Raw genomic sequence first — 26918 nt, 5'->3', positions numbered from 1 at the left:
ATACCACTGTGCTGTCCACCATACATCTGGTGGCAGGAGACATGCCAAGTGACACGCCAAGGGCTCCCACTGATTCTGCATTATAGTGAGTAGGATGGGCTTACTCAAAGACCACCCCTGTTCGGTTCGCACCAGAACTTCCAAACACTGCGAAAGTTCGAACTCAAATAACGAACCCCATTAAAGTCAATGGAACCCGAATGTAAAAAATCAAAAGTGCCCATTTTGAAGGCTTATATGCAAGCAATCAGGCATACAATGGTTATAGGGGTCCGGGACCTGCCCTGGGAGACATGTATCAATAAAAAAAAAAGTTCATTTTTAAATGAGCAGTAATTTTTTAAAATATTTAAAGTGAAAGCATAAAAATGTTAAATTCCTGCCAATATAGTGCCTGGGGGGGTCCCCTTGGTCTACCTGTAAAGTGGCAAATCTGTACCATGTCTAGAATCTGCTACAGCAATAATTGCATTTATAACGCCAAAAAAAATGACATTTTTCCTGCAAGCTGTCTTTATTTTGCTCAGCAACAGCTGGGGAGCCAGTGTGTATGATGAAGCCCCAATCTTTAATGCACTGGGAACAAGATTAGAGATTTTTTGGATACATTCTGGTGTCACTTTGACTTTGATTAGAAGTAACAGGTGCGTAAAAATTGGTCTTTGGGTGTCGGTCGTGCCTTCCCACCCTAACCCTATAGAGGTAATCTTGAAGAAAGCAAGACTTGGCCTTGAAAGTTTGTTGCAGCTATCTGTTACTAACTATATTAAAGCATTAAGAGATTTTGTGATTTACATTTTATTTGTATTTAATCTTTCCTAGGCGGAGAATGAAGCTGAAGGTGAGGTCTTTCTGCAATACACGTTTAATGGAGAAATTATAAAGAACAGCCTTCGTTTTCTGCTGGACTTGCAGAATATTGAAAGGTCATTATTTAGTATGAATCATCCTACTTCAATGAGAAACATTTCCAGGATTATCTTTTTAGGGTCACCACCAGTAGTGGCCAGGCGGCAGGTGGTAATTTTTGTTTTTGGGGGGGGGGGGGGGGGTCGGGTCTGGAGCACTTATCCCATCTATGGAGGGCATCGTTTCTCCCGGGCTTCACCAGCGGCTTCCCCTGCTCTCCATGGGCATCACAGCGGCGGTAGCTTCCGTTTCCTCCCTCCTCCTCAGTGGCCAATTGGTACTCTTCTCTTTTCGGCCAATCGGAAAACGGGTCTAAGACCTGCTTCTGATTGGACAGATTGAGGATCAGTGTTTCAATAGCGAATATTCATTTTCGGCTGTAACACCTGGGTGGGTAGTGCAATGCTCTGCGCCCAGAGCCCATCCTATTTTAAAGCCTATTAGAACCTCCTGGCTCTAATCAGATGCTTAAAAAAAAAAAAAAACCCAGCCACTGTAATTCATGCGCCCACCATCACGAATAGGGGATGGCGGTCATGGATAGAGAGGGCGGCGCCCGGGCACCCCTAATGGACGGGCCGCCACTGGTCACCACCAGCAGACTGAAGTGCAAAAGGAGTGCAGCGCTAATAATACCAAACTGAATCAAATGTCAATTTAAGAATAAATAAATGAAATAAAATTATAAAAAAAAAAAAAATAATCCCACTAAAGTGACATAAAATAAATATATATAATACCCTTCAAGGTAACGTGAAATAAATAGAAATTGAAAAATAGAAATGAAAAAAACGTAGATAAATAAAAACAATAACCAAGTAGTGGTGAAAAATTCCTGAAGGATTACAACTAAGGCAGACACCAACCAAAATTCATAAGTGTCAAAAATTCATAAATGTAAAAAATCCGTTGCTCTAATAACAAACAATACTTAATAACCTATGCAAATAATACATTAAATAATCAATAATCACGAAAATCTAATATATATAAATAAATAAAATCCAATATAAAGTGAGGTAGTGAATGGTGCACAAAAAGATAGTCCACATAGAAGTGCTGAAAAACACGATCCAATCTCTCAAATGAGTGAGAAACAGACTCCTTAATCCCAGCTGGTGATTAGATCCAAAATGAGTGACACACCAAAAGTGAGTAATGATAACCCTTACCGACTCCACATGACCACATAGCGACTCCTCAAAATGGCTCACAAAATGGATAAGGGTATGGAAATCATGCTACTCCTCTCCTCATGTTTTCAGACTATGAGGGTCACCAGCAGACTGGCAGAGCTTTGGTCTTCTATCACCCTGTCTATCTTCTTTTATATCCATACACAAACTGCAGAGCTCTGATCTCCTCATGCAGTGCCCATCTTCTCTCGTGCCTTATGCTCTAAACCAATTTCTCCCACTTGCCATCCATCCATTACCTGGCAAAGCTCTGGTTTCCTCATGCTCTGTCTAACTTCTTCCACTCACCATCCACAGACAAGTAGAGCTCTTTTCTCCTCATGCACTGTCTATCTTCTCTCACCCACCATCCCTAGACTGGCATAGTGCTGGTCTTCTTATGCACCATCTATCTTCTCTCACCCACCATCCCTAGACTGGCATAGTGCTGGTCTTCTTATGCACCATCTATCTTCTCTCACCCACCATCCATAGACTGGCATAGTATGGTCTCCCCATGCACTGTCTATCTTCTCTCACCCACCATCTATAGACTGGCATAGTATGGTCTCCTCATGCACTGTCTATCTTCTCTCACCCACCATCCATAGACTGGCATAGTACTGGTCTCCTTATACACCGTCTATCTTCTCTTATCCACCATCCATAGACTGGCCTAGTCCTTGTAACGGATCCCTGTCACACTCCACTTGAGTGCTTCCGTCAGTACCCTGCTTCCTCCAATCTAGACCTTTAGATATCAGATTTTACAGCCGAATATTGTAACTAAGAACCAGACGAGACTAGCTCAGTTACAAAGCTGGGACATGAACTGTTTTATTTGAGATCTCACACAAATATATACACCAGAATGACAATGCAAACTGTAAACATAAACGTAATTAACATGAGCTAATTAACTAATCATTATACCAGACTAGGTGACTCAGAGATATGACCTTTCAGGTTAGCCTTGTCGTCTCCTAGCTCACTGACTATACAATACACATTATCAGAAATATCAACACAGAACTCCTTCACTCAATATCAGAGTTAATTAGCACAAATAACAATGGGTGAAAGTCCCTTAGAGCCCACACTAGACTTATTCACAATTAACACTTTATAGCAGACAACAGGCAGATAGGTGGCTGGAGTTGATGACATCAGCATCTGCTATGAGTCCCAACAGTATGAAGCAGTCACTATTTCTATTATGGCATATAGGCTCTATACAGGGATCCCAGAATCTGTGTGTCTTGGGGAGACATGGGCTTGAATCCAAAGTAAGATCACTTTAAGGGTCCCCAGGCATACACCTCACAAAGAGTATTGTTCCCTTAAAACCCAGGGCCCATATTCAGAGGCTGGGAAATCAGCCACCTCCAAAAGCCTCTGTCTCCGGTAAGTCTATCACAATACTGTCTATCTTCTCTCACCTACCATCCATAGACTGGCATAATACTGGTCTCCTTATTCACGATCTATCTTCTCTCATTCACCATCCATAGACTGGCGCAGTACTGGTCTTCTTATGCACTGGCTATCTTCTCTCGTCCACCATCCATAGACTGGCATAATACTGGTCTCCTTATGCACCGTCTATCTTTTCTTATCCACCATCCATAGACTGGCATAGTCCTTGTAGCGGATCCCCGTCACACTCCACTTGAGTGCTTCTAAGTGTCTATCCTCTCTCATTCACCATCCATAGACTGGCACAGTACTGGTCTCCTTATGCACTGTCTATCTTCTCTCACCCACCATCCATAGACTTGCATAGAAATGGTCTCCTTATGCAGTGTCTTCTCTCATTCTATCAGGATCACTTAGTGCCCCTCTTCCTCATTCCAGCACCCGGGTGTTGGATGTTGCTTTTCCCCTGTCTGTGTTCACCTGTTAGCTGATTGAGTCAGTCACCTGATATAAGCAAACCAAACACTCTATCCCTCGCTTGTGATAGAGACAGACTTACCTGCATTGTTCTAGATCAAGCCTCCCACCCTTGCTTGCTGTTGGATCTCCTGTGTATGACCCGGATTAGATACTGGTCTATCCCCTGAACTCAGCCTGCCTTATTACCTGCTTGCTGCAATGGCCAGTTATAGGTGGGGGTAGTGAACACCTTTTTTGTATTACTGTGATATTGGTCAGGCAACACACTGACACCTTTGCAGCCATTCTGCGATTTGCTGGGTGTTCAGTGTGACCCTGTACCTTTAAGAAGGGGTGGGCTCCCTTCTTTCCACCTATCCATCAGAATGCATGTACAGTGCCTTGTGAAAGTATTCGGCCCCCTTGAACTTTTCATCCTTTTGCCACATTTCAGGCATCAAACATAAACATGGGGTAATACTTTGTAGAGCCACCTTTTGCTGCGATTACAGCTGCAAGTCGCTTGGGGTGTCTCTATCAGTTTTGCACATCGAGAGACTGAAATTCTTGCCCATTCTTCCTTGCAAAACAGCTCGAGCTCAGTGAGGTTGGATGGAGAGCCTTTGTGAACAGCAGTTTTCAGCTCTTTCCACAGTTTCTCGATTGGATTCAGGTTTGGACTTTGACTTGGCCATTCTAACACCTGGATACGTTTATTTGTGAACCATTCCTTTGTAGATTTTGCTGTATGTTTGGGATCATTGTCTTGTTGGAAGATAAATCTCCGTCCCAGTTTCAGGTCTTTTGCAGACTCCAACAGGTTTTCATCCAGAATGGTCCTGTATTTGGCTGCATCCATCTTCCCCTCAATTTTAACCATCTTCCCTGTCCCTGCTGAAGAAAAGCAGGCCCAAACCATGATGCTGCCACCACCATGTTTGACAGTGGGGATGGTGTGTTGAGGAGGGTGATGAGCTGTGTTGCTTTTACGCCAAACATATCGTTTTGCATTGTGGGCAAAAAGTTTGATTTTGCTTTCATCTGACCAGAGCACCTTCTTCCACATGTTTGGTGTGTCTCCCAGGTGGCTTGTGGCAAACTTTAGACGAGACTTTTTATGGATATCTTTGAGAAATGGCTTTCTTCTTGCCACTCTTCCATAAAGGCCAGATTTGTGCAGTGTACGACTGATTGTTGTCCTATGGACAGACTCTCCCACCTCAGCTGTAGTTCTCTGCAGTTCATCCAGAGTGATCATGGGCCTCTTGGCTGCATCTCTGATCAGTCTTCTCCTTGTCTGAGCTGAAAGTTTAGAGGGACGGCCAGGTCTTGGTAGATTTGCAGTGGTCTGATACTCCTTCCATTTTAAAGCTTGGAAAATCTTTTTGTATCCAAATCCGGCTTTAAACTTCTCCACAACAGTATTACGAACCTGCCTGGTGTGTTCCTTGGTCTTCATGATGCTCTCTGTGCTTTCAACAGAACCCTGAGACTATCACAGAGCAGGTGCATTTATACAGAGACTTGATTACACACAGGTGGATTCTATTTATCACCATCAGTCATTTAGGACAACATTGGATCATTCAGAGATCCTCGCTGAACTTCTGGAGTGAGTTTGCTGCACTGAAAGTAAAGGGGCCGAATAAATTTGCACGCACCACTTTTCAGTTTTTTATTTGCTAAAAAAGTTTAAATTATCCAATAGATTTTGTTCCACTTCACAATTGTGTCCCACTTGTTGGTGATTCTTCACAAAAAATTAAAATTGTATATCTTTGTTTGAAGCCTGAAATGTGACAAAAGGTTGAAAAGTTCAAGGGGGCCGAATACTTTCACAAGGCACTAATTCCATTGTGGAGTCACTTATAAGCTAGTGATAGGACCACAGAAACCAAGGTGGTGTGGCGAGGCTCTGTGGCTTACGCATGTATTTGCAAATGTGTGCAGACTAAACCCCTGTTTTAACTCATACTGTTAGACAGGTTGATTCGGTTTTTAGCGGGCTGGTCGGTGAGTAAGCTTGGATCTTCCCTTGGATTTATCCTTGGCCTTGTTTATATCATATGTTGCCTTCCAATCAGTAGTGTATTTATGTTTTGTGCTGCCCTAGGCCTAAACTCGTGCACCCTCTAATTTAACTATGTCCCACCCCTTCCTTTCAAGGCCACACCCCTTCCTGTTTAAGACCCGCCCTGAAATTTTCAAGTGGGGACACTATTTCTGAGGGGTTGGGGGGGGCAATGGATTCCCTTAATTTGCATAAATTTACTCTCACTTCCTGTTTGGCTATGGGCCAGGAAGTGAAGGGAAATCTCTGCAATGGGACAGGGGTGGTAAAAAAAATAAATGGACAGGGTCTATAACCCTCCCTTATTCTATCCAAAATAAAAATAAAAAGTGTTGCCTAGTTCTACTTTAAGCACAAATTTCTGATAATTTATGGAGAGGACTAAGAAGATGTAACCATGCCAATGGTGCAGCAGAAAACATATAGCACAGTGAGGAAGGTTTGTGGTCCAGGATTATGGGACCGTCAAAATTAGAAGAAGCGCCCCCCCCCCCCACAGTTGCGGAATGCCGACCGCCCGCACACCGGAAGCAGTGCAACCGCTTTATGGGGGCTCTAGACTTATTTGCCTCTCAGCCCAGTCCGCCACATAAGACTGGCGCTACAATAACAGTGTAGCGCAAGCTGGCAGGGGCTCTGTCCGTGCTGCCCGCCGCCGCAAAGTGCTGCCCTAGACCTGGGCCTTGTCGACCAAGGCCAGGATACAGCATTGCTTCCAATGCTACTTGCTGCAATGGCCAGTTATAGGTGGGGGTAGTGGACACCTTTTTTGTATACCTTATTACCTGAACTGCCTTTGAACCACGTGCCTCTGTCTGCTAAACTGCAAGTACCTGTTTGCTTTACTCAGCAGGAAAGATGAGACTGTTGATGCATTTCACGCTACTAAATACTTTCTCATAGACTCTATGGGTAAGTGATTGGTAGCGTGAAAAGCATCAGAAGTCTCACCTATCCTGCTGTATTGTACCTGTTAGAAATCGCATGAAAGGTATATCTCTGGGAAACACTTTTTGAAAGATAAAAAGTGTATTTTATATACAACTATATAGATCAGACCAAAATGAGGGACAAATGAGGAGAAATGAGGGACAGAGGGACATTGCTCCAAATCAGGGACAGTTGGGAGCTATGGCAATGGCTCCCGCCGTTATCTCCCTCCTCACTTGGAAAGATTGATGGTGTCAATCAAATACGGTGATGTGGGGGGGGGGGGGAGTCCCGCTGTCTGTGTCAATGGAGCGAGCCTGTACGGGTGCCCCCAATGGAAAGAGGCTTTTAGTGGGGGCAGCTGATGAAGAGCGCCGGTGGGGGACCCCAGAAGAAGAGGATCGGGGCCGCTCTGTGCAAAACCTCTACATAGAGCAGGTAAGTATAGACATGTTTGTTATTTTTGTTTAAAAAAAAAATGAAGATTTACAACCACTTTAAGCACTATTGCATATTATTTATCCTTTTTCAGGCCCACCATCCACAGACTGGCAGCCAAAGCTCTGATCTCTGAACTGGAACTTGGAACAGAGTCACCATCTGAAGAAGTGAAGAAGAAGATCTTGGAGACAAGTCTGCAGTCTGGTGTTGTCTCCTCTCTCACAGCCTATGTAGCCGTCGACAAGGACACCAAGACACGGGTGGAGGGTCCTCCTGCGCGCAGGCGAATCCCAATTGAATGTATGTATTTTTCACATTTCAATGCCGCTATACGGAAGACGATAACTGCATGCCCCATCATGGGGAAGGCACAAAATTGTTACTTCCACTTTAGTTCATTAACAGCTGTGACAATGGCAGATCTTTCCAATAACCGACAAGGGTAGCTCTGCCCTCTAATAATTATGTAGCACACTACTCCCTTGGGAGCTGCTGAGTGTGCTCATACCTTTCTGTTAACTGCATCAGTTCTTCCACCCCTGCACAAATTACACTCAGCAGACAGTCCATAAACTTTTAAAGGAGCGTTTTATTCACTTGCTTGCAGTATCTTACATGTTGATCAAGGAAATATGAGCTGCCTCTTACTTTCTGGTTCCTGATGGTAATAATGTCCTTTCCTATAGTGAACTGACCAATGCCCCTCTGAAAGACATTGTGGCAAAATGGATGCTGGAAGCCCCAGGCCTCACCTGCCTATCTTGACTCCCACAGTCCTCCCTCGTTAGTTCAGGAAAGTCCTGGACGAATAAGCACTGCTGGGTTGCACTTCCTTTGCTCTCTCCCATTGACGCTCTATGATTGCCACAGAAAGCCGATCCCAGTCTTTTTGCAGCTACTTCCCACTCCGCATGGTCGGATGCATCCCAGGCTGAGATACCCAATACACTTCTCCAGGAGTTACATAGTGGCTTAGTTGTTGTTGGACCATCCAGCACTGAGGTCTCTGAACCCTCAGGCCTTCAGGTCTAATTCCTGCTATCCAGCACTGGGGACTCTGAGCCCTCAGGCCTTCAGGTCTAATTCCTGCTATCCAGCACTGGGGTCTCTGAACCCTCAGGCCTTCAGGTCTAGTTCCTGCTATCCAGTACTGGGGGTCTCTGAACCCTCAGGCCTTCAGGTCTAAGTCCTGCTATCCAGCACTGGGGTCTCTGAACCCTCAGGCTTTCAGGTATAATTCCTGCTATCCAGCACTGGGGTCTCTGAACCCTCAGGCTTTCAGGTCTAATTCCTGCTATCCAGCACTGGGGACTCTGAACCCTCAGGCCTTCAGGTCTAATTCCTGCTATCCAGCACTGGGGACTCTGAACCCTCAGGCCTTCAGATCTAATTCCTGCTATCCAGCACTGGGGTCTCTGAACCCTCAGGCCTTCAGGTCTAGTTCCTGCTATCCAGCACTGAGGTCTCTGAACTCTCAGGCCATCGGGTCTAGTTCCTGCTATCCAGCACTGGGGTCTCTGAACCCCCAGGCCTTCAGGTCTAGTTCCTGCTATCCGGCACTGGGGTCTCTGAACCCCCAGGCCTTCAGGTCTAGTTCCTGCTATCCAGCACTGAGGTCTCTGAACCCTCAGGCCTTCAGGTCTAGTTCCTGCTATCCGGCACTGGGGTCTCTGAACCCTCAGGCCTTCAGGTCTAGTTCCTGCTATCCAGCACTGGGATCTCTGAACCCTCAGGCCTTCAGGTCTAGTTCCTGCTATCCAGCACTGGTATCTCTGAACCCCCAGGCTTTCAAGCCTGCTCCTTGCTGGTTACATTTCTGCTGCTCCTCTGGATCCAACTCCTCCCATCTCCTCCCAGGAGCATGTGACCCCTAGCTCATATGCGAGCAGTTGCCTGTAATGATTGGTCCAGGGCTCTCCATACAAACTGCCCCCACCCCAGTTCCTAGCCCGCCTTCCTTCCAGAACATTTCAATAGAAGGTAAGGGAGGTCTTTCAGGGTCAGAATGCAGGTGACCACACCCTCCCCTCTCTACACTGTCACTCCTTCTCTCCCAAAACAGACAACCAGGCCTTAAAATGCAAGGCTCTGGTTAAAGCGGGAGTCCGCCATTTTTTATTTTTTTTTAAAGCCAGCAGCTACAAATACTGCAGCTGCTGACTTTTAAAATAATGACACTTACCCGCCCAGCGCGCCCGCGATGTCGGCAACCGAAGCCGATCTCTCGGGTGCTGCCGCCGCCATCTTGGATATGGGAATCAGGAAGTGGAGCCTTTCGGCTTCATTTCCCGGTTCCCTACTGCGCATGCGCGAGTCGCGCTGCACAATAAGGATGGTTCCCACTGTCTCTGGGATCCGTGTGTTTCCCAGCAGGCAGCGGGGGGACCTTCAGAAAGGGGCGTAGATTCTGCGGAAAGGGGCGTAGCTTCTGCAGAATCTATGCCGGAAGTGGGTGCAGATACCTGTACTGTACAGGTATCTGCACCCCCCTCCCCCCTGAAAGGTGCCAATTGTGGCGCCGGAGGGGGGGGGGAGGATCCAATGAGCGGAAGGTCCACTTTAGGGTGGACCTCCGCTTTAAATTTACCCAACATTTACCTTATCTAAACTATTTAGCACCCACCTAAAGGTGGTGGGCGCTACAATTAGATCAATCAGAATGTAAAAAATAAATACATTGATACATGACTGCTGAGGTGCAATGAACCCAGGCCATAAAGCGTAAAATCTGCATAAACACCTTTTTAATCCTTGCCCCTTCATCCCATTGAATAACACACATACAACTGTTAAGTTGGAAAGGGCAAGGCCACAGGTTTATTTAAATCCAACACATAACATCATAACATCTTTATATTTAAAAAAGTGCCTGTCACAGTTATACTGTGAGCACATAATTCCAAAGGAGGGAAAGGAGATAAGAAGGGGCCTGTCCTTACCATAAGTGCTGGACAGGCCGTCTGCTTCCCATTTCCGTCAAGAGCATATCATAACAGCCATTATATGCTGGCAAGGTCAAAAACCGCAATGAAAATTGCCGGGAGGGTGGACAGCTCTTCCACACCACGCTTGCAGAAAGATCCGGACTTCTTGGGGGCAATACTTTTGTTGAGCTCAGGCCCAGCCCAGTCCTCCCCCCAACCAATCTCAGTGACCCCATGGTCACTGTCCCCGCCCTGGTCATGCCCCCATCAGTCAGGGCTCTCTTTCCCTAAAGGGGTCAAGAGGCCTTCATTTGAGTAACGTACATCATGTGACAAACACAATAATAAATGGACAAAAGTGCAGAACAGCAAAAAATGTGAAACCCAGCAGCACTAATAGTCAGTGAAATTGCATCCAAACCAATGTGGAATAATAACATAATATATTCAAGTCCCCTTCCAAGTGCAAAATAATGGTGACAGTTCTTGTTAGACATGTGCAATTAGATTTGTTCCGAATTATTTTTTTTAAACGAATTTTGCCAAATTCAAAAATTAGAAAGTGAGAAAATCTGAAATATTAACCGCTTGCTGACCAGCCACCGCAATTTTACTGTGGCAGAATGGCATGGCTGGGCGAAACGACATTGCCTTATGTCACTTTGCCTTTTGGCCACTAGGGAGGCGCACACGCGTGTGCCCAGAGCCGATGTTAGTGCCTGGCGGGCGCGATGACTGCCGGGATGTGTGAGAACCGGGATGTGTGAGTGTGCGTAAACACACGGATTCCAGTTCTTTCAGGGGAGTAGAGACAGATCGTGAATTTCCTATCAAATTTGGCTGTTGGCGAATGTAACTAATACGAATTTATCCGAACTTACGAATTATCCGAAATAACGTATGCTGTATCTAAATTAATGGAACCTTAAGTGGAGTTGCACCCAAAAAATCATGTTCCTAAAAAAAAAAGAAAAAAAAAAACATTTGGAAATGTTTTATTTATTTTTTACTCACCTCTAAATGGCTGTTGCTAGGGGTTCCCTCGTAGTCTGCCTCCTTCAGTCCCTGGGCTCGTGACATCACTTGCCCTCGGCACAGGAAGGGCTCAGCTCTGCCCCCTCCCTCTTGTCAATCATCTGGCGCACGTGACAGGTCCCAGATGATTGCGTGGCCAATCACGGGCGCGCGGCGGGTGCCTGGCTGTGAAGCCACAGCCTGGCGTCCACGGTTACAATGCCGGCGCCGCGGAACGGAGGGGGGAGGCGAGCAGGGCCGCTCCATTTGTTTACATGCAGCATTTGTTTTTTCAGATAATTTGTAACTTCGGATAAATTCGTATTTGTTACATTCACTAACAACCAAATTTGAAAGGAAATTACAATACCTATAATTGAATAGTTATTTATTTCGAATTTTTGGATTTTCGTTCTTTCGGATTTTCACATTTACGAATCTTCCAATTTATGAAATTTCGAATTTACAAATTTTCGAACTTTCGCATTTACGAATTGCGATCATAGCAAATGACCCGAAAAATGAATTTGGATTTCGGACTTTCATTCTTACTTTCAGATTTTCACATTTATGAATCTTCAAATTTACGAAATGTCGAATTTACTAATTTTTGAATTTACGAATTGAGATCAAACAAATGACCCAAAAAAAAAAAAAATTAAACGAAAATTAACACATTTTTCGGCAGTGCACATGTCTAGTTCTTGTTACACCCCCAACCCCCCCCCCCCCGTGCAATTTTCAAACCGCTCACCTTCCGCAAAAGACCTCACATTAGAAAAGAGGTCAGAAGCACATATATTTTCCAGTTCCCACTCTCGTAGTGTTCACTTAGAGTACTTTCACATTGAGGCGCTGGCTATGTTAGCGGTAAAGCACCACTAGTTTTAGCAGCGCTTTGCGTGATTTACCGTCGCTTTGCAGGCGCTTCGGCAGCACTGGCCATTGATTTCAATGACAGGGGTGTTTTAGGAGCTCCTAAATCGCCCCAAAGATGCAGCTTGCAGAACTTTTTTTCCTGTCCTGCAAGCGCTCCGCCCCAGTGTGAAACCACACACACTGGGGTTTTTAGCGCTAAAACGCATGAAAAGCGCCTCAGTGTGAAAGTGGCCTAAGCCCCTGTACACAAGGTCGGAGATTTCGACAACCAAATCCTTCGGATTTTGTCCGCCTGATCTTGTCGGAAACTGTTGCATACACACGGTCGGACTAAGTTGTCGAAAAATCCGATCATTCAGAACGTGATGGCGTAATTTCGTTACGATGGGACTACGTTCAGGCTACTAGCCAATAGCTTTGATGTAGGAATTTGATCTGAGCATGCGTGCTACTTGGTCCGATCAAAATTCGCTACACATGATCGGAGTATGTCCGATCGAACCAGTTGGTCAGAAAATATTTCCAACAAGTTGGAAAATTGGGTCCGACGGATATTCCGACGGAATCAGTCCGATGCATACCATATTATTATCTGACAACACGGTCCGATAGGACACATTCCGACGGATTCTCCGACCGTGTGTACAAGGGCTAAGATATTTATTCAATATAAAACAGGGTTATAAGCACTCACTTAGCATGTAAGAATCGGTGCATGAATAAAACTTGTATCTGACCACATAAGGGTTGATTTACTAAAACTGGAGTGTGCAAAATCTGCTGCAGCTCTAAAAACCAGTCCGCTTCCCTTTTTTTTTTTTTTTTTTTTGTCAAAGATTAACCTCTTCTCGACCGTCCCACACAGATATGCAGTATGCAGGGTGGCCCTCCTATGTGTGATCAAGTACCTGCACGTGATTTAGTGCACTGAGTCTGGAGCGCGCGTCGCTGCTGACCGGCTACCGCTGTGATTGGACACAACCGGAGCCAATCAGTGGGTCTAGAGGACACCCGATGTTCACCAGGACCCCACGATTGTTCTCAGGAGAGGCAGAACGGCGGTCTGCCTATTTAAACAAGCCAGACCGCAATTCTGTGAGAAGGGAAAACAGTCATCTTGTGTTTCTCCTAAGCAGGGACACGGATCTCTGTCTTCCCCCAGTCAAAGCACCTCCCCCACACAGTTAGAAAGCACTCCCTAGGAGCACATTTAACCCTTTGATTCCCCTCCCTGATATTAACCCCTTCCCTGCCAGGGTTATTAGTAGAGTGACACTGATCACTTTATTGGTGTCACTGGTTTTCAAAAAAAGTGTCAGAAGTGTCAGTTATGCTGCGTACACACGACCGGACTTTCCGGCAGACTAGGTGCGACGGGATCAATCCGTCGGACAATCCGATCATGTGTGGGCTAGTCCGATAGTTTTTCGGGGAAAAAAAATGAGACGGACCTAGAAATAGAACATGTTTCAAATCTATCCGATGGACTCAATTCCAACGGATTAAAATAGGGAAAACCGTTCATCTGTGTGCTGGTCCGAAGGACCAAATACGACACAAGGACAGCTATTGGCTACTGGCTATTGAACTTCCTTGTTTAGTCCCGTTTACATCGCCACGTTCAAAACGAACGGACCTCTGCCGAAAGTCAGTCGGGAAGACCGTTGTACCTAGTCTGCCGGAAAGTCCAGTCGTGTGTACATGCCATCAGGTGTCTGATTTGTCCACCACAATGTCGCAGTCCCGCTAAAAATTGCAGATCGCCGACATTACTAGTGAAAAAAATTCCATAAATATATTTTGTATATAACTTTTGCGCAAACCAATCAATATACATTTATTTTACCAAAAACATGTAGCAGAATACATATTGGCCTAAACTAATGAAGAAATTATTATTATTTTTTATTTTGTATTAGATGTGTACAATAACAAAGGAAATAATTTTTTTTTTTTCAGAATTGAAATAATTTTTTTATACATTTTTGGGGGTTATTTATTATAGCAAAATGTAAAAAATAATGCTTTTTTTCAAAATTGTCGTTCTTTTTTTATTTATAGCGCAAAAAATAAAAAACGCAGAGGTGATCAAATACCACTAAAAGAAATCTCTATTTGTGGGAAAAAAAAGAACGTCAATTTTATTTGGCGACCGCGCAATTGTCAGTTAAAGTATCGCAGTGCCGTATTGCAAAAAATGGTCTGGTCATGAAGAGGGGGGTAAATCGTCTGGGGCTGAAGTGGTTAATTGAACAAGCTGAAATTATTATTATTATTATTATACAAGATTTATATAGCGCCAACAGTTTATGCGGCGCTTTACAATATAAAAGGAGACAATACAGTTACAATACAATAAAATACAAGAGGATTAAGAGGGCCCTGCTTACAATCTAATATAAGTTAGAAGCTGATTGGCTGCCATGCGCAGCTGCACTAGATTTTCCACTCTTTAGTTTTAGTAAATGAACCCCATAGAGATAACTGAACAACTCACCGCTCACTCAGTATATCTGAGACTCCCAGGCTAGCGTGGTGGCGCCCCCTTCATGTGTTTCTTCTCCTTTCTGAGAGAGCCTGGGACTGGACGATACGCGTGAAGGGTGGGCGGAGCCTGTACACTGATGACGTCACCACGCTAGCCGGTAGTCATACTGTACTTTTGCTGTTCTGCACTTTTGTCCATTTATTATTGTGTTTGTCATTTTTAGTTTTGGTTTCACTTTTTATTTATTTACATTTCGCATTCTGATTGATCTAATTATTAGGGGGCAGAGCTGTACTTTTTGGTTATTGGTATATGTGTAAGATGGAGTGATATCTCTGTGAGTTCTAGCTTGCAGCCATTGGTATTCATTATTTCGAATTCTATTACGTGTTGGTTACATCCGGGTGGGGGTGCACAGGTTTTAATTTTGTCATTGATTGTTTTATGGCAGATCTTTGTATTTACAGTCATTCAAAGCTTGTCTTTATTGAAAAATTATATAATTTAGCACACCGTAACCATGTCATGTCATGAGTTTTGGGATGTCAGTGGAATATAAACTCTGTTCTAACTAACGTGTCCATTTATCTAACTTGCTTAAACTTTTTTGCTGGAAAAGATGATATCCTAGACTAAAAAAAGTTTGGAAACTGTTCATGCTGGTACCGAGAGCCTCAGTGATGGTCTATTAGGGGCGTTCGGGCGCCGCCCCCTTATATCCATGCCACGCCCTAAATGTATAAGCCCCCGTACACACGGTCGGACATTCCGATGGAAAATGTCTGATCGGACCGCGTGTGGGCTCCATCGGACTGCTTCCGTCGGAATATCCGATGCACCAAGTTTGAAAGCTTGGCTATAAAACTTTCTGACAACATGATCCGATCGGACTTTGTGTAGAGATTTCCAATAGGACAAAGTGCCACGCATGCTCAGATCAAATTCCTAGACCAAAGCTATTGGCTACTAGCCTGAACGTAGTCCCGTCGCAACGACATAACGTCACCACGTTCTGAACGATCGGATTTTCCGCCAACTTTGTCCGACCGTGTGTATGCAACACAAGTTTTGGACAAAATCCGTCAGACAAAATCCGACGGATCCCCGCGACGGATCCCACGGGCACGGTCACGGAGCTCGCGCACGCCGGGAATTTCAAAGTAAAGTACGGGTATGTTGCTTTGCCCAGCCGTGCCATTCTGCCGACGTATATATGCCGACAGCGGTCGGCAAGTGATTAACGACCGACCGGGGGGGGAGGGGGGGCTGTGTTGGTGGCATACTATTTACTGCCCCCCCCCCCCCCCCCCCACCAAGAAAAATTACCACAGGCCACCACTGGAAAGACTACTTATGTAAACTACTCCCCCTTGAAGTATACTTCTAGTTTTATTCACTGACCTTCATCTTGACCATTCCAGGAAGAAAACCTTAGGAAATGTCAGGACCAGGGGCGGACTGACCATTGGGCCACTCGGGCACTACCCGAGGGCCCCGAGCCACTAGAGGGCCCCATCAGGGTTGCCAGCCTCAGTAAAACCAGGGACAGTAGAAATTTGTGTTTTTTTTTTTACATCTGTCTCTGAAATGTCCCTTACCAACATCCTTTTGATCTAAAAATCCTGAGATTATAGCTACCCCACCTCTCCAGTACCTTCTCAGCCAATAGAAACATGTCTGTGTATACTGTGTGTACTGTGTGATTGTATACTGTGTGTGTGTACATACCGTGTGGCCCCATAATTTTGGATTGCCTGGGGGCCCCATAATCTCCTATTGCCCGGGGGCCCCATGAGTTGTCAGTCCACCCCTGGTCAGGACTATATGTGTAATAGACAGGGCCGCCATTAGAAATCACGGGGTTATGTACAGTAAAAGCTATTGGCTACTAGCCTGAACGTAGTCCCGTCGCATCGAACGAACGCCATCACGTTCCAAACGATTGGATTTTATGACAACTTTGTCCGAGTGTGTGTATGCAACGCCAGTTTTGGAAAAAATCAGTCGGGAAAAAAATCGATGGATTTTGTGGTTGAAATGTCCGACCGTGTGTACAAGGGCTATCGGAGGCACTCTCATGCAGATGTAAGTCCTTCGGAGTCATGCTCAGATAACTTTACATCCTAATGATGTCAGATGGCCTCCTTCTTCTCCTCACAGGTCTCATTCTCCGTCTCTCATGGGCTCTCCATGGGGTATAATCCCCGAACCCTCCACAACTACATCTACGGGGGTGGGGGGGGGGGGGCACCAGGCACCAGGCACTTCCTGATTACCAACCAGTTGCACTCCTCCCTACCCTCCTGGCCCGGGACAGCTCCTATCTAACTATTTCAGCCTGCCTACACCAGTTCTTAGATGTGGCGGCTGCATTCATTTTCTTTTTTTCCCCAGCAAAGAACATTGTCATCAAGTATAGAAAATACTAGTTGATCTTGCCAGAAGTGTACCTGTCCCATCCTGTGAGCCAAAATGGAAGCACAAATATCTTTATCTTTATTGTGTAAAATACAAACCCCATCCATCCACCATGTAATGGAGATGAACGAAGGCAGACATGTTTGAAATCCAGCCTGGGTGGAGAGAAAGTGTAGACATTATGGGCGTTACTTGCAGGATGATACTAAAGGGGAGAAAAAAAGCCTAAAGAAGGAAAAACAAATTCAGCCACTACATCTAAGGACTGCTAAACTGTAATATAAAACATTTTTGGTTTACAGTACACATGCTTGCAGACCGCCTAGCTGGGAATGTACTGTAAGTAATGATTTTGACGTTAAATACTGTTGCTATTGCAGCAGCTATACCCTGTATTGTTTATTTTTTTTCCCTTAGGTGGCCAGATTTCAGATAAAAGTAATGCCAGCTGCAGATTCGCCGCAAGATCACTTTTATAGGCGGCGGGAGAGGTGCCCCTCTCGCCGCTTTCTTATTGTTTCCAAGCTTACCAGAGCCATCAGTAAGCCCGCTGTTCTGCCAAAAACTGTCCCCCCATCGGATAGTGTCCGGCCCGTACTGCGCAGTACAGAGGACAAGGAGACTCCGAAAGGTCCAGGTTAAAGCCCCGCCATGCAAGTGGACATACGGTAGCACTTAGTAACAGGGCCCCTCTTGGGCTCGCTTTGCTCGCCATGCTTCGGGGACAGCCTCGTTTCGCTCGGCAATTTTTTATTCTAACTCTAAGTCCACTTGGATGGTGGGGCTTGAACCTGCACTCTTTGGAGACTTTCGGCGTTTCTTTGTCCTCCGTACTGCGCAAGCGCAATACAGGGCAGACACTATCTGACGGGGGACAGTATTGGACACAACACCAGAACCAATCCGATGCGCCCGATGGCTAGGCAGGAAGTTGAGTGAGGGCAAGATAGTCCACACTCGGCTAGGCCCTTGGAGGACCGTAGTGACCTTCAACATCATTTCCAGTTTTCAGGCATGATTTTGTTTTTTAACCCCTTCCCGCCGAGCGTACGCAGATGTGCGGCCTTGGCTATCGGGGGTTATACCGGGATGATGCCAGGCATCATCCCAGTACCGTTGTTTAGAGCAGGCGATTGGCTTTTCAGGGATAACAACTGATCTGGCTAAAAGGCGCTCGGCTGTAATCTCGGAGGAGCGGGAGAGGACATCCCCCCCCCTCCCGCCACCTCCTACTGCTCTGACCGGGCCTCTCGTCCCACTGGGAAAAGCTAATCAACGATCTGGATCTTCCGGTGCCTAGTGACAGACTGGAAAGAAGCCGGAAATGGCTTCGTTCCAGTCTCCTGATTGTAAACACGGAAGCGACGTCACTTCCTGTTTACTCGGCTGCCAATGGAGCGGGTTATAAAAAAAACTATACAGTATTCAGAATCTCCAAAAATGGCAATCTGAATACTTTGAAGTGCAAAAGGAGGGATTGGGGGATTTAGACCCCCCGATCCCTCCATAAAGAGTACCTGTCACCACTTATTACTGTCACAAGGGATGTTTACATTCCTTGTGACAGCAATAAAAGTGATCAAAAATGTTTTTTTTTGTTTAATAATATAAAAATATATAAAATAATTAAGAAAATATATATTTTTTTAAAGCACCCCCCATCCCCGCAAGCTCGCGCAGCAAAGAAAACGCATACGGAAGTCGCGGCCGCATATGTAAACCATGTTCAAGTCACACATGTGATGTATCGCCAGAGCGAGAGCAATAATTGTAGCACTAGACCTCCTCTGTAACTCTAACCTGGTAACCGTAAAAAAAAATGTAAGCACTGCCTATGGAGATTTGTAGGTACCATAGTTTGTCATCATTCCACGAGTGCGTGCAATTATAAAGCATGACATGTTGGGTATCTATTTACTCAACGTAGCATCATCTTTCACATTATATAAAAAAATTGGGCTAATTTTACTGTTTTTTTTTTTTAAAATTCATGAAAGTGTCCCTTTTCCCAAAAAGTTGCGCTTAAAACACCGCTGCACAAATACCATGTGACATAAAATATTGCAACAATCGCCGTTTTATTCTCTAGATTCTCTGCAAAAAAAAAAAATTATATATATATAATGTTTGGGGATTCTAAGTAATTTTCTACCAAAAAATATGGATTTTAACTTGTAAACACCAAATGTCAGAAATAGGCTTATTCATGAAAGGGTTAAAGTCAAAGTGTCCAAAAAATATTTATTTATTTTCTTGCTTTTAAATGGTAACTGAGAGATCTGTGGTCTTTTTCACTCCAGATCTCTCAATAAAGAGGCCCTGCCATGCTTATTTCTATGACAAGGGATGTTTACATTCCTTGTAATAGCAATAAAATTTATAAAAAGAAATAAATAAATAAAACTAAAGAGACAGTGTAAAAAAAAAAAAAAAAAAAAAAAAAATGAAAAAGTTAAATAAATAAGAAAAAAAAAAAGTTTAAAGTGCCCCATCCCTCCGTGCTCGTGCGCAGAAGCGAACGCATTCGTAAGTTGCACTTTTATATGTAAACCGTGTTCAAACTACACATGTGAGGTATCGCCACGAACATTAGAGTGAGAGCAATAATTCTAGCACTGGACCTCCTCTGTAACTTTAAACTGGTAACCTGTAAAAATGTTTAAACCGTCTCCTATGAAAATCTTTAAGTACCGTACTTTGACGTCATTCCACGAGTGTGCGCAATTTTAAAACATAACATTTTCGATATCTTTTTACTCTGCGTAGCATCATCTTGGGGTAACTATTGTTTTTTTTTTAATTCACGTACAATGTGATATAAAATATTGCATTTTATTCTCTAGGGCAGTGATGGGGAACCTTGGCACCCCAGATGTTTTGGAACTACATTTCCCATGATGCTCATGCACTCTGAAGTGTATTTGAGAATCATGGGAAATGTAGTTCCAAAACATCTGGGGTGCCAAGGTTCACCATCACTGCTCTAGGGTCTCTGCTAAAAACATATGTAATGTTTGGGGGTTCTAAGTAATTTTCTAGCAAAACTTGTAAACAACAAATGTCAGAAAAAGGCCTGGTCTTTGAGTGGTTCTTCCCGCTCTGATTATAGCATTTGCCTGTCATGGTGAGAAATCTACAAGTATGTAACTAAAGAGTCTGTATTGGTGCTTATCACCATCTATCCCTTCTTACAGTAGACCAACGCCTCAGTGATTTGTCCTGTTCTTCTTCTTCTAACTTTGCAAGTCCTATCAGAAATCTGAACATAACTGGTAAGTGCTATATAGATATATATTGTGTTTGCTGCTTCTGCTGTGCTGTCACTTTAGAAAACTCAGCATGCTTTGGGAATTCAGTCATGTATGCAACCATATTTGTAAGATAAAAAATGTGTGTATATATGTATGTGTGTGTATAATATAAATATATATATATATATATATATATATATATATATATACAGTATTCCACAAAAGTGAGTACACCCCTCACATTTTTGTAAATATTTTATTCTATCTTTTCATGTGACAACACTGAAGAAATGACACTTGTCTACAATGTAAAGTAGTGAGTGTACAGCTTGTATAACACATTAATGTCTAAACCGCTGGCAACAAAAGTGAGTACACCCCTAAGTGAAAATGTCCAAATTGGGCCCAATAGCCATTTTCCCTCACTGGTGTCATGTGACTTGTTAGTGTTACAAGGTCTCAGGTGTGAATGGGGAGCAGGTGTGTTAAATTTGGTGTTATCGCTCTCACTTTCTCATACTGGTCACTGGAAGTTCAACATGGCACCTCATGGCAAAAAAACTCTCTGAGGATCTAAAAAAAAGAATTGTTGCTCTACATAAAGATGGCCTAGGCTATAAGAAGATTGCCAAGACCATACAGCGGTTTAACAGGACAGGTTACACTCAGAACAGGCTTCGCCATGGTCCACCAAAGAAGTTGAGGTCACGGGCTCAGCGTCATATCCAGAGGTTGCCTTTTATCGTGACTGCAACATTAAGGTGGACACATCGGACATTTTTTACACTATTTTGGGACCATTATCATTTATACAGCAATCCGTGCTATACTAATGCAGTGATTCCTGTGTAAATGACACTGCCAGTGAAGGGGTTAACCACTAGGTGGCAGTGTAAGGGTTAAGTGTGCCCTGGGGAGTGTTTCTAACTGGGGAGGGTGTGGCTGTGTATAACACGTCACTGATCTCTGCTCCCGATCACAGGGAGCAGAGATCAGTGACACTGTCACTAGGCAGAACGGGGAGATGCTTGTTTACATTAGCTTCTCCCCATTCTTCCTCCCCGTGAGACAATCACGGGTATCCCCGTGGTGATCGAGTCCACGGGACCCACGATCGGAGGTCCTGCCCAGCGCGCACGCACGCCGTTGGCGGCGCTCACGCGATGGCACGGCGGCAAATTTAAAGGGACATATCTGTACGCCCATTTGACTGTCCGTGCCATTCTGCCGACGTATATGTGTGTGCGCCAGTCGGGAAGTGGTTAAATTCTTTGCAATAGCAATAACAGTGATCAAATAAATTAAAGGGACAGTAAAAAAAGGAAAAAAATTTAATGAAGTAATAATACTTTTTTTTTTAAAGTGCCCCCGTGCTCGTGCTCAGTGGTGAACGGATGCATAAGTCACGCCCATATATGTAAACAGTGTTCAAACCACACATGTGAGGTATCACCGCAAATGTCTGAGCGAGAGCAATAATTCTAACACTAGACCTCCTCTGTAACTCTAAACTGGTAACCTGTAGAAATTTTTAAAGCGTCGCCTATGGAGATTTTTAAGTACCGTAGTTTGCCGCCATTCCACAAGCGTGTGCAGTTTTAAAGCGCGACAAAATGCGCTTGAAAAACTGCTGTGCAAAAACCGTGTGACTTAAAATATTGCGACAACTGCCATTTTATTCTCTAGGATCTCTGCTAAAAAAAAAAGTATATTTTGTTTGGGGGTTCTAAGTAATTTTCTTGCATAAAATACAGATTTTTAATTGTTAACAACAAATGTCAGAAACAACGTTTGGTCCTTAAAGTGTTACTAAATCCAGGAGCCTGCAGTCACTGTATGAGGTCTCCCACAGTACACAGAACATGGAAATGCAATTATTTTAGTAAATATAAATATATATATATATATATATATATATATATATATATATATATATATATATATATATATATATATATGTATATATATATATATATATATATATATATATATATATATATATATATATATATATATATATATATATATTAGTCTTGTGACTTCTATCAGTGTCTGGTTAAGCTTGTAGTTGTCCTATCAGGATGCAGGACCCCGGACCCTCTATCTGGACAGTGCTGATTGGCCCTGTGTGAATCGCATCCCAAGGAAAAAAAAAAACTTTCTAGCAGTACACACCAAACTGAGCATGTGCAGCTTGACTCCTAATGCTCTGTCTTATCTGGACCTGTTCTGGAGTCAGTGGAAAAAGGGGAGGATCAATCATACAGGATCAAACAGCCTTATTACACAATACAGAGGATTAGGTTCCACAGTGAGTATAACATGCATGCTTTACTGCATATACAGACGGATTTTACTGTTGTGGGTTTAGTAACCCTTTTAAGTGGTTAAGAAACTTTCTACTGAAAAACAGATATAGGCTTTACATAAAAGGTGCTGCAAAGCATTGTCCTTCTTTATGTTTATGAAGCTTTTCTTTAATGTACAGATGCAGCACCACTAAATCCGATTGCTTGGCTTAAGAAAACAGCATCATCAGGTATGTGATTGTACACTCCCAAAAGGCCTGTCACGTGTTCTTAAAGTTGGCACCATTGCTCTGTGCCCTGTGATGTTCCCTACCAAAAAGCCTTCATCAGCTGATTTCTTCAGGCAGGGGAAGTAATGTTTATCAGCAAGGCAGTGTTAAGAAACATTACATGTATTGCACTATATTGTCAAAAAGAATTCTGGCAACTCGATTGCTTCTTCTTGAATCTTAATGTAAACAGAGGGGGATGGGTGGCAGCGATGCAATCCCGATCTGCCTGTGCCCCCCAGAGACAGGAGAAAAGTGTAAGCTAGGAAGGCCATGTGATTGGCCCTCCTGATCACGTGACGACTGTGTCCAATCACAGTCGTCATGTAATGTCAATAGAGAGCAGTTGTAAGTGTTCTCATCTCTTCCTCTCCTCATATACAGCCTGTCAGTGAGGAGAGGAAGAGAGATCTGTGCTGCAGCCGGGAGATCAGTGAGTTTATAGCTGTTTGTCTGCTGTTTACCCACTGATCACCCAGCTAGTGTCCCCAAAACAGTGAAAGCACCCGTCATACAGTGAACATCTGTCCGCCAACAGCAGGGCACATCAACCCGTCAACAGCTGGCACATCAGCCCGCCAACAGCTGGCACATCAGCCCATCAACAGCTGGCACATCAGCCTGTCAACAGCTGGCACGTCGGCCGCCCGCCAGCTGGCACATCAGTCACCCGCCACCATCAGGCACATCTTCCCAACATCATCAGGCCAGGCACATCTGCCCGCCACCATCAAGCACATCTTTCCGCCATCATCAGGCACATCTGTCCGCCATCAGGCACATCAGCCACCCACCATGAGGCACATCTGCCGCCTGCCATCTGACACATTTGCCGCCCGCCAACATCAGGCACAGCTGCCCAACATCTGGCACATCTGCCGCCCGCCATCAGGCATATCTGAAGCCCGTCATCAGGCACATTTGCTACCCACCATCAGTCACATTTGTCGCCCGCCATCTGACAAATCTGCCGCCCGCCATCAGACATCTGCCGCCCGCCATCTGACATATCTGCCCGTCAACATGACTAAAAGATCGTACAGCGCAGAGGAGGCTTTGCAGATACTCCAGAGTATGTTGGAAAGAGTAGTGGGGAACTCTTTCTGTCAGACTCGGATAGCGACTATGAGCCAGTGCAAAGCAGTGGCTCCGAGATGGTGTTAGGTGTGACCTCAACAAGTCACCTATTTGTCAGGTTATGTTACCGTTTCCCAATTGTTAGTTAGAGTTCTTATCTGAGCAAAGAGACACAGAAGTATTCAGTATTTCTGCTCAGAAGTCCGTCGTTAACTCTGACTGTCTCTGACTGACTGTGGCTCTGAGGCTTCTTTATTACATCTTTTATAGACAGAAAAGGGCAAACATCAGCAAATGTAAAAAAAACAACATTTTCAAAGTAAAGACAATTCTCCGGGTGTTATCAGCTGATAAGACAATCTTCTGGGCGTAGACTGCTTTTTAGGGCTGATGCGGCCTCTTCTTGATGAGTACGTGACTAAAGATGACTAGTCCTTATTTTAAAGAGAAGGATAGAAAAATATATGTATTTAGTAAAACATAAGGTCAACCATTTTGTATACCTTAATCCTTACATTTCCCCCTTTGACATCACCCCTCCCTCTTGCCCTGGGTCCACCTGAACAAGTTCTAGTCAGCCTATATCCAGAGTACTCTCCCTGACCGCGAGTTGTCAGAGGGGTATACACCCATCCCCCTGGACAGTACCAACATCTAAAATTCAGGAAGAGTGGCTTTTCTGACAGATGGGTGATGTCAAGAAACTAAATCTACCTATCTTCACAAAAGTTCCATCTTTTCCGCATCATTTACCTTGGCTTTCTTGCAAAAGCACATAAACAACTTAAAGCATGCATAAAAGAAAAATACGAATAAGAGCACCACTATAATCGTCATTGCTGCCTTCTTAACCCAAGAGAATAACCCTGAGAAACTAAAAGTTCCACCAAACGGATCCCAGTCGCGACCAATATTTCGGGCCTTCTCTTGTAAATTCTTTACTTCCGTACGGTGTTGTGCAATGATGTCATAATAATCAGGTACCTCAATACTGGTGTTATGTATCCAAGTACAGCACTCATAGTCCTCAGTAGTTTCACAGAGTCCTGTCAGTGCTGCACTCATACTTTCAATTGCTAATTCATGTAATTCTAATTGTTAATGCTACTGTTAGCAAGATCAGTATAGTTTATAGGAACTGCCATCAGTGGTATACTTGCTGTGCTGGGGTGTAATTTGCTACAAATCCAACATTTCTCATATCCTGACTTCTGGGCATAAGCATATTTAAACTTCAGTAATAACATTTTTTTAGAAAATCCTTCATCCTTGTGTATTTTATTCTGTGAGGTAACCAAACTATTAGCCAGAATTACTGAAACAATAAAAAGATACATGTTGTCATTTGCCAACTGGCTCCTTTTTACAATGAGAAGCGTGGATCCAGGTAGGTTTCCCTTCCAATTTCACTGAGGTTGCTGTAATCAATAGCACCTGGAAAGGACCTTCAAACCTTGGTTCCAGTGTCTTTCTGGTATGTTTCTTTACATACACATAGTCTCCTGGTTGTAGATCGTGAGTACCTGTGACAGAATTAGGGTCTGGAAGAGAAGAATATACACTCTTGTGGATTTTAGTCAGACGCTGTTGCAACTGTATTACATACGTAGTTAAACTATCACATTGTAATTGCATACTTTGAGGAAAATATAAACCTAATCTAGGTGCACTTCCAAACAGTATTTCATATGGGGATAACCCTGTTTTTCCTGTTGGGGTGTACCTAATAGAGAACAAAGCTAAGGGTAGGCACTCAGGCCATGGTTTGTTCAACTCCTGCATAGCCTTTTGTATTTTCAGCTTGATTGTACCATTTACTCTTTCTACTGATCCTGAACTCTGTGGGTGGTAAGGGGTGTGGAAACTTTGTTGAACCCCTAACATTGCCATCACATTTTGCATTATTTCTCCCGTGAAATGTGTCCCCCTATCTGATTCTATTGTTTCTGGGAGACCAAACCTAGGTATCAGCTCAGTAATCAGTTTCTTGGCGGTGGCTTTTGCCGTAGCTGATTTCACAGGATAACTTTCGGACCAGCCTAAAAATAAGCAGATGCACACGAGAACAAATTCAAAGGGGCCGCTCTTAGGCATTTGTATGTAGTCAATCTGCAGTCTCTGAAAGGGATATTGGGCCCGGACCTGATGTTTACGTGGGGTTTTCACTCTCTGTCCTGGGTTATTAATCAGACAGATTTGGCATGCAGCACAGTAGTTCCTTGCAGTACTACTGAATCCAGGGGCTAGCCATCCTTGGCTTACAATCCTATACATAGAATTGGAGCTGACATGAGTGGGTAAGTGAACAGCCGCTGCCATTGCTGGGTATAGAGAACCGGGTAGACATATTTTGTCTCCTTCTCTCCATACATTGTCAAGGCCTGGTGCAGCTCCCTCCTTAACCCAACGGTCCTTCTCAATAGCCCCTGCTTGTTCCTGTAGTTCCATTAGCTGCTGCCATGTGGTTTCGGGCATACTCACCTGTACCGTGGCTAAGGTCTCAGGGCTTACTTCCCCTAGAGCTGCCTTCTTTGCAGTTAAATCTGCAAATGCGTTTCCTTTTGCCTCAGTTGTTTTTGCGCTCGTGTGTGCCGCTATCTTCATGATGGCTACTCTTATAACCTTTTGAAGATTGTTCAGGACTCTTTTGATTCCTTCACCATGTTTAACAGGTGTGCCTGCTGCTGTAAGGTAACCTCTAGCTTTCCATATGTGGCCATAATCATGTGCCACACCGTAGGCGTATGCGGAATCAGTGTAAATGTTCCCTTCTTGTCCCTCTAAGTGTTCTAGGGCTTTCTCTAGAGCGGTTAGTTCCGCTTCTTGTGCCGACATGTGTGCTGGTAGTGACTTTGCCTCAATTACCTGTGTGTCCGTTACCACAGCAT

At 44.2% G+C, this 26918-nt stretch overlaps 1 protein-coding gene across 1 annotated transcript in view; it reads left to right on the top strand.

Annotated features, from left to right (window-relative positions):
- Positions 1-26918, top strand: part of LOC143975639 (von Willebrand factor A domain-containing protein 5A-like) — a 157092-nt gene that overhangs the window by 105308 nt on the left and 24866 nt on the right. Inside the window, exons 13-16 of the mRNA XM_077478129.1 lie at positions 823-926; positions 7493-7701; positions 20319-20396; positions 22864-22914. Of these exons, the coding sequence (XP_077334255.1) occupies positions 823-926; positions 7493-7701; positions 20319-20396; positions 22864-22914 (442 nt within the window). The remainder of the gene's footprint in view (positions 1-822; positions 927-7492; positions 7702-20318; positions 20397-22863; positions 22915-26918) is intronic.

This window comes from Lithobates pipiens, unplaced genomic scaffold (assembly GCF_037356315.1).
Source record: "Lithobates pipiens isolate NorthernLeopardFrog02 unplaced genomic scaffold, aLitPip1_a1.2 Scaffold_13, whole genome shotgun sequence".
Lineage (NCBI taxonomy): Eukaryota > Metazoa > Chordata > Amphibia > Anura > Ranidae > Lithobates > Lithobates pipiens.
Note: the sequence above shows the minus strand (reverse complement) of the source record. Positions and strands in the feature narration are given on the sequence as shown.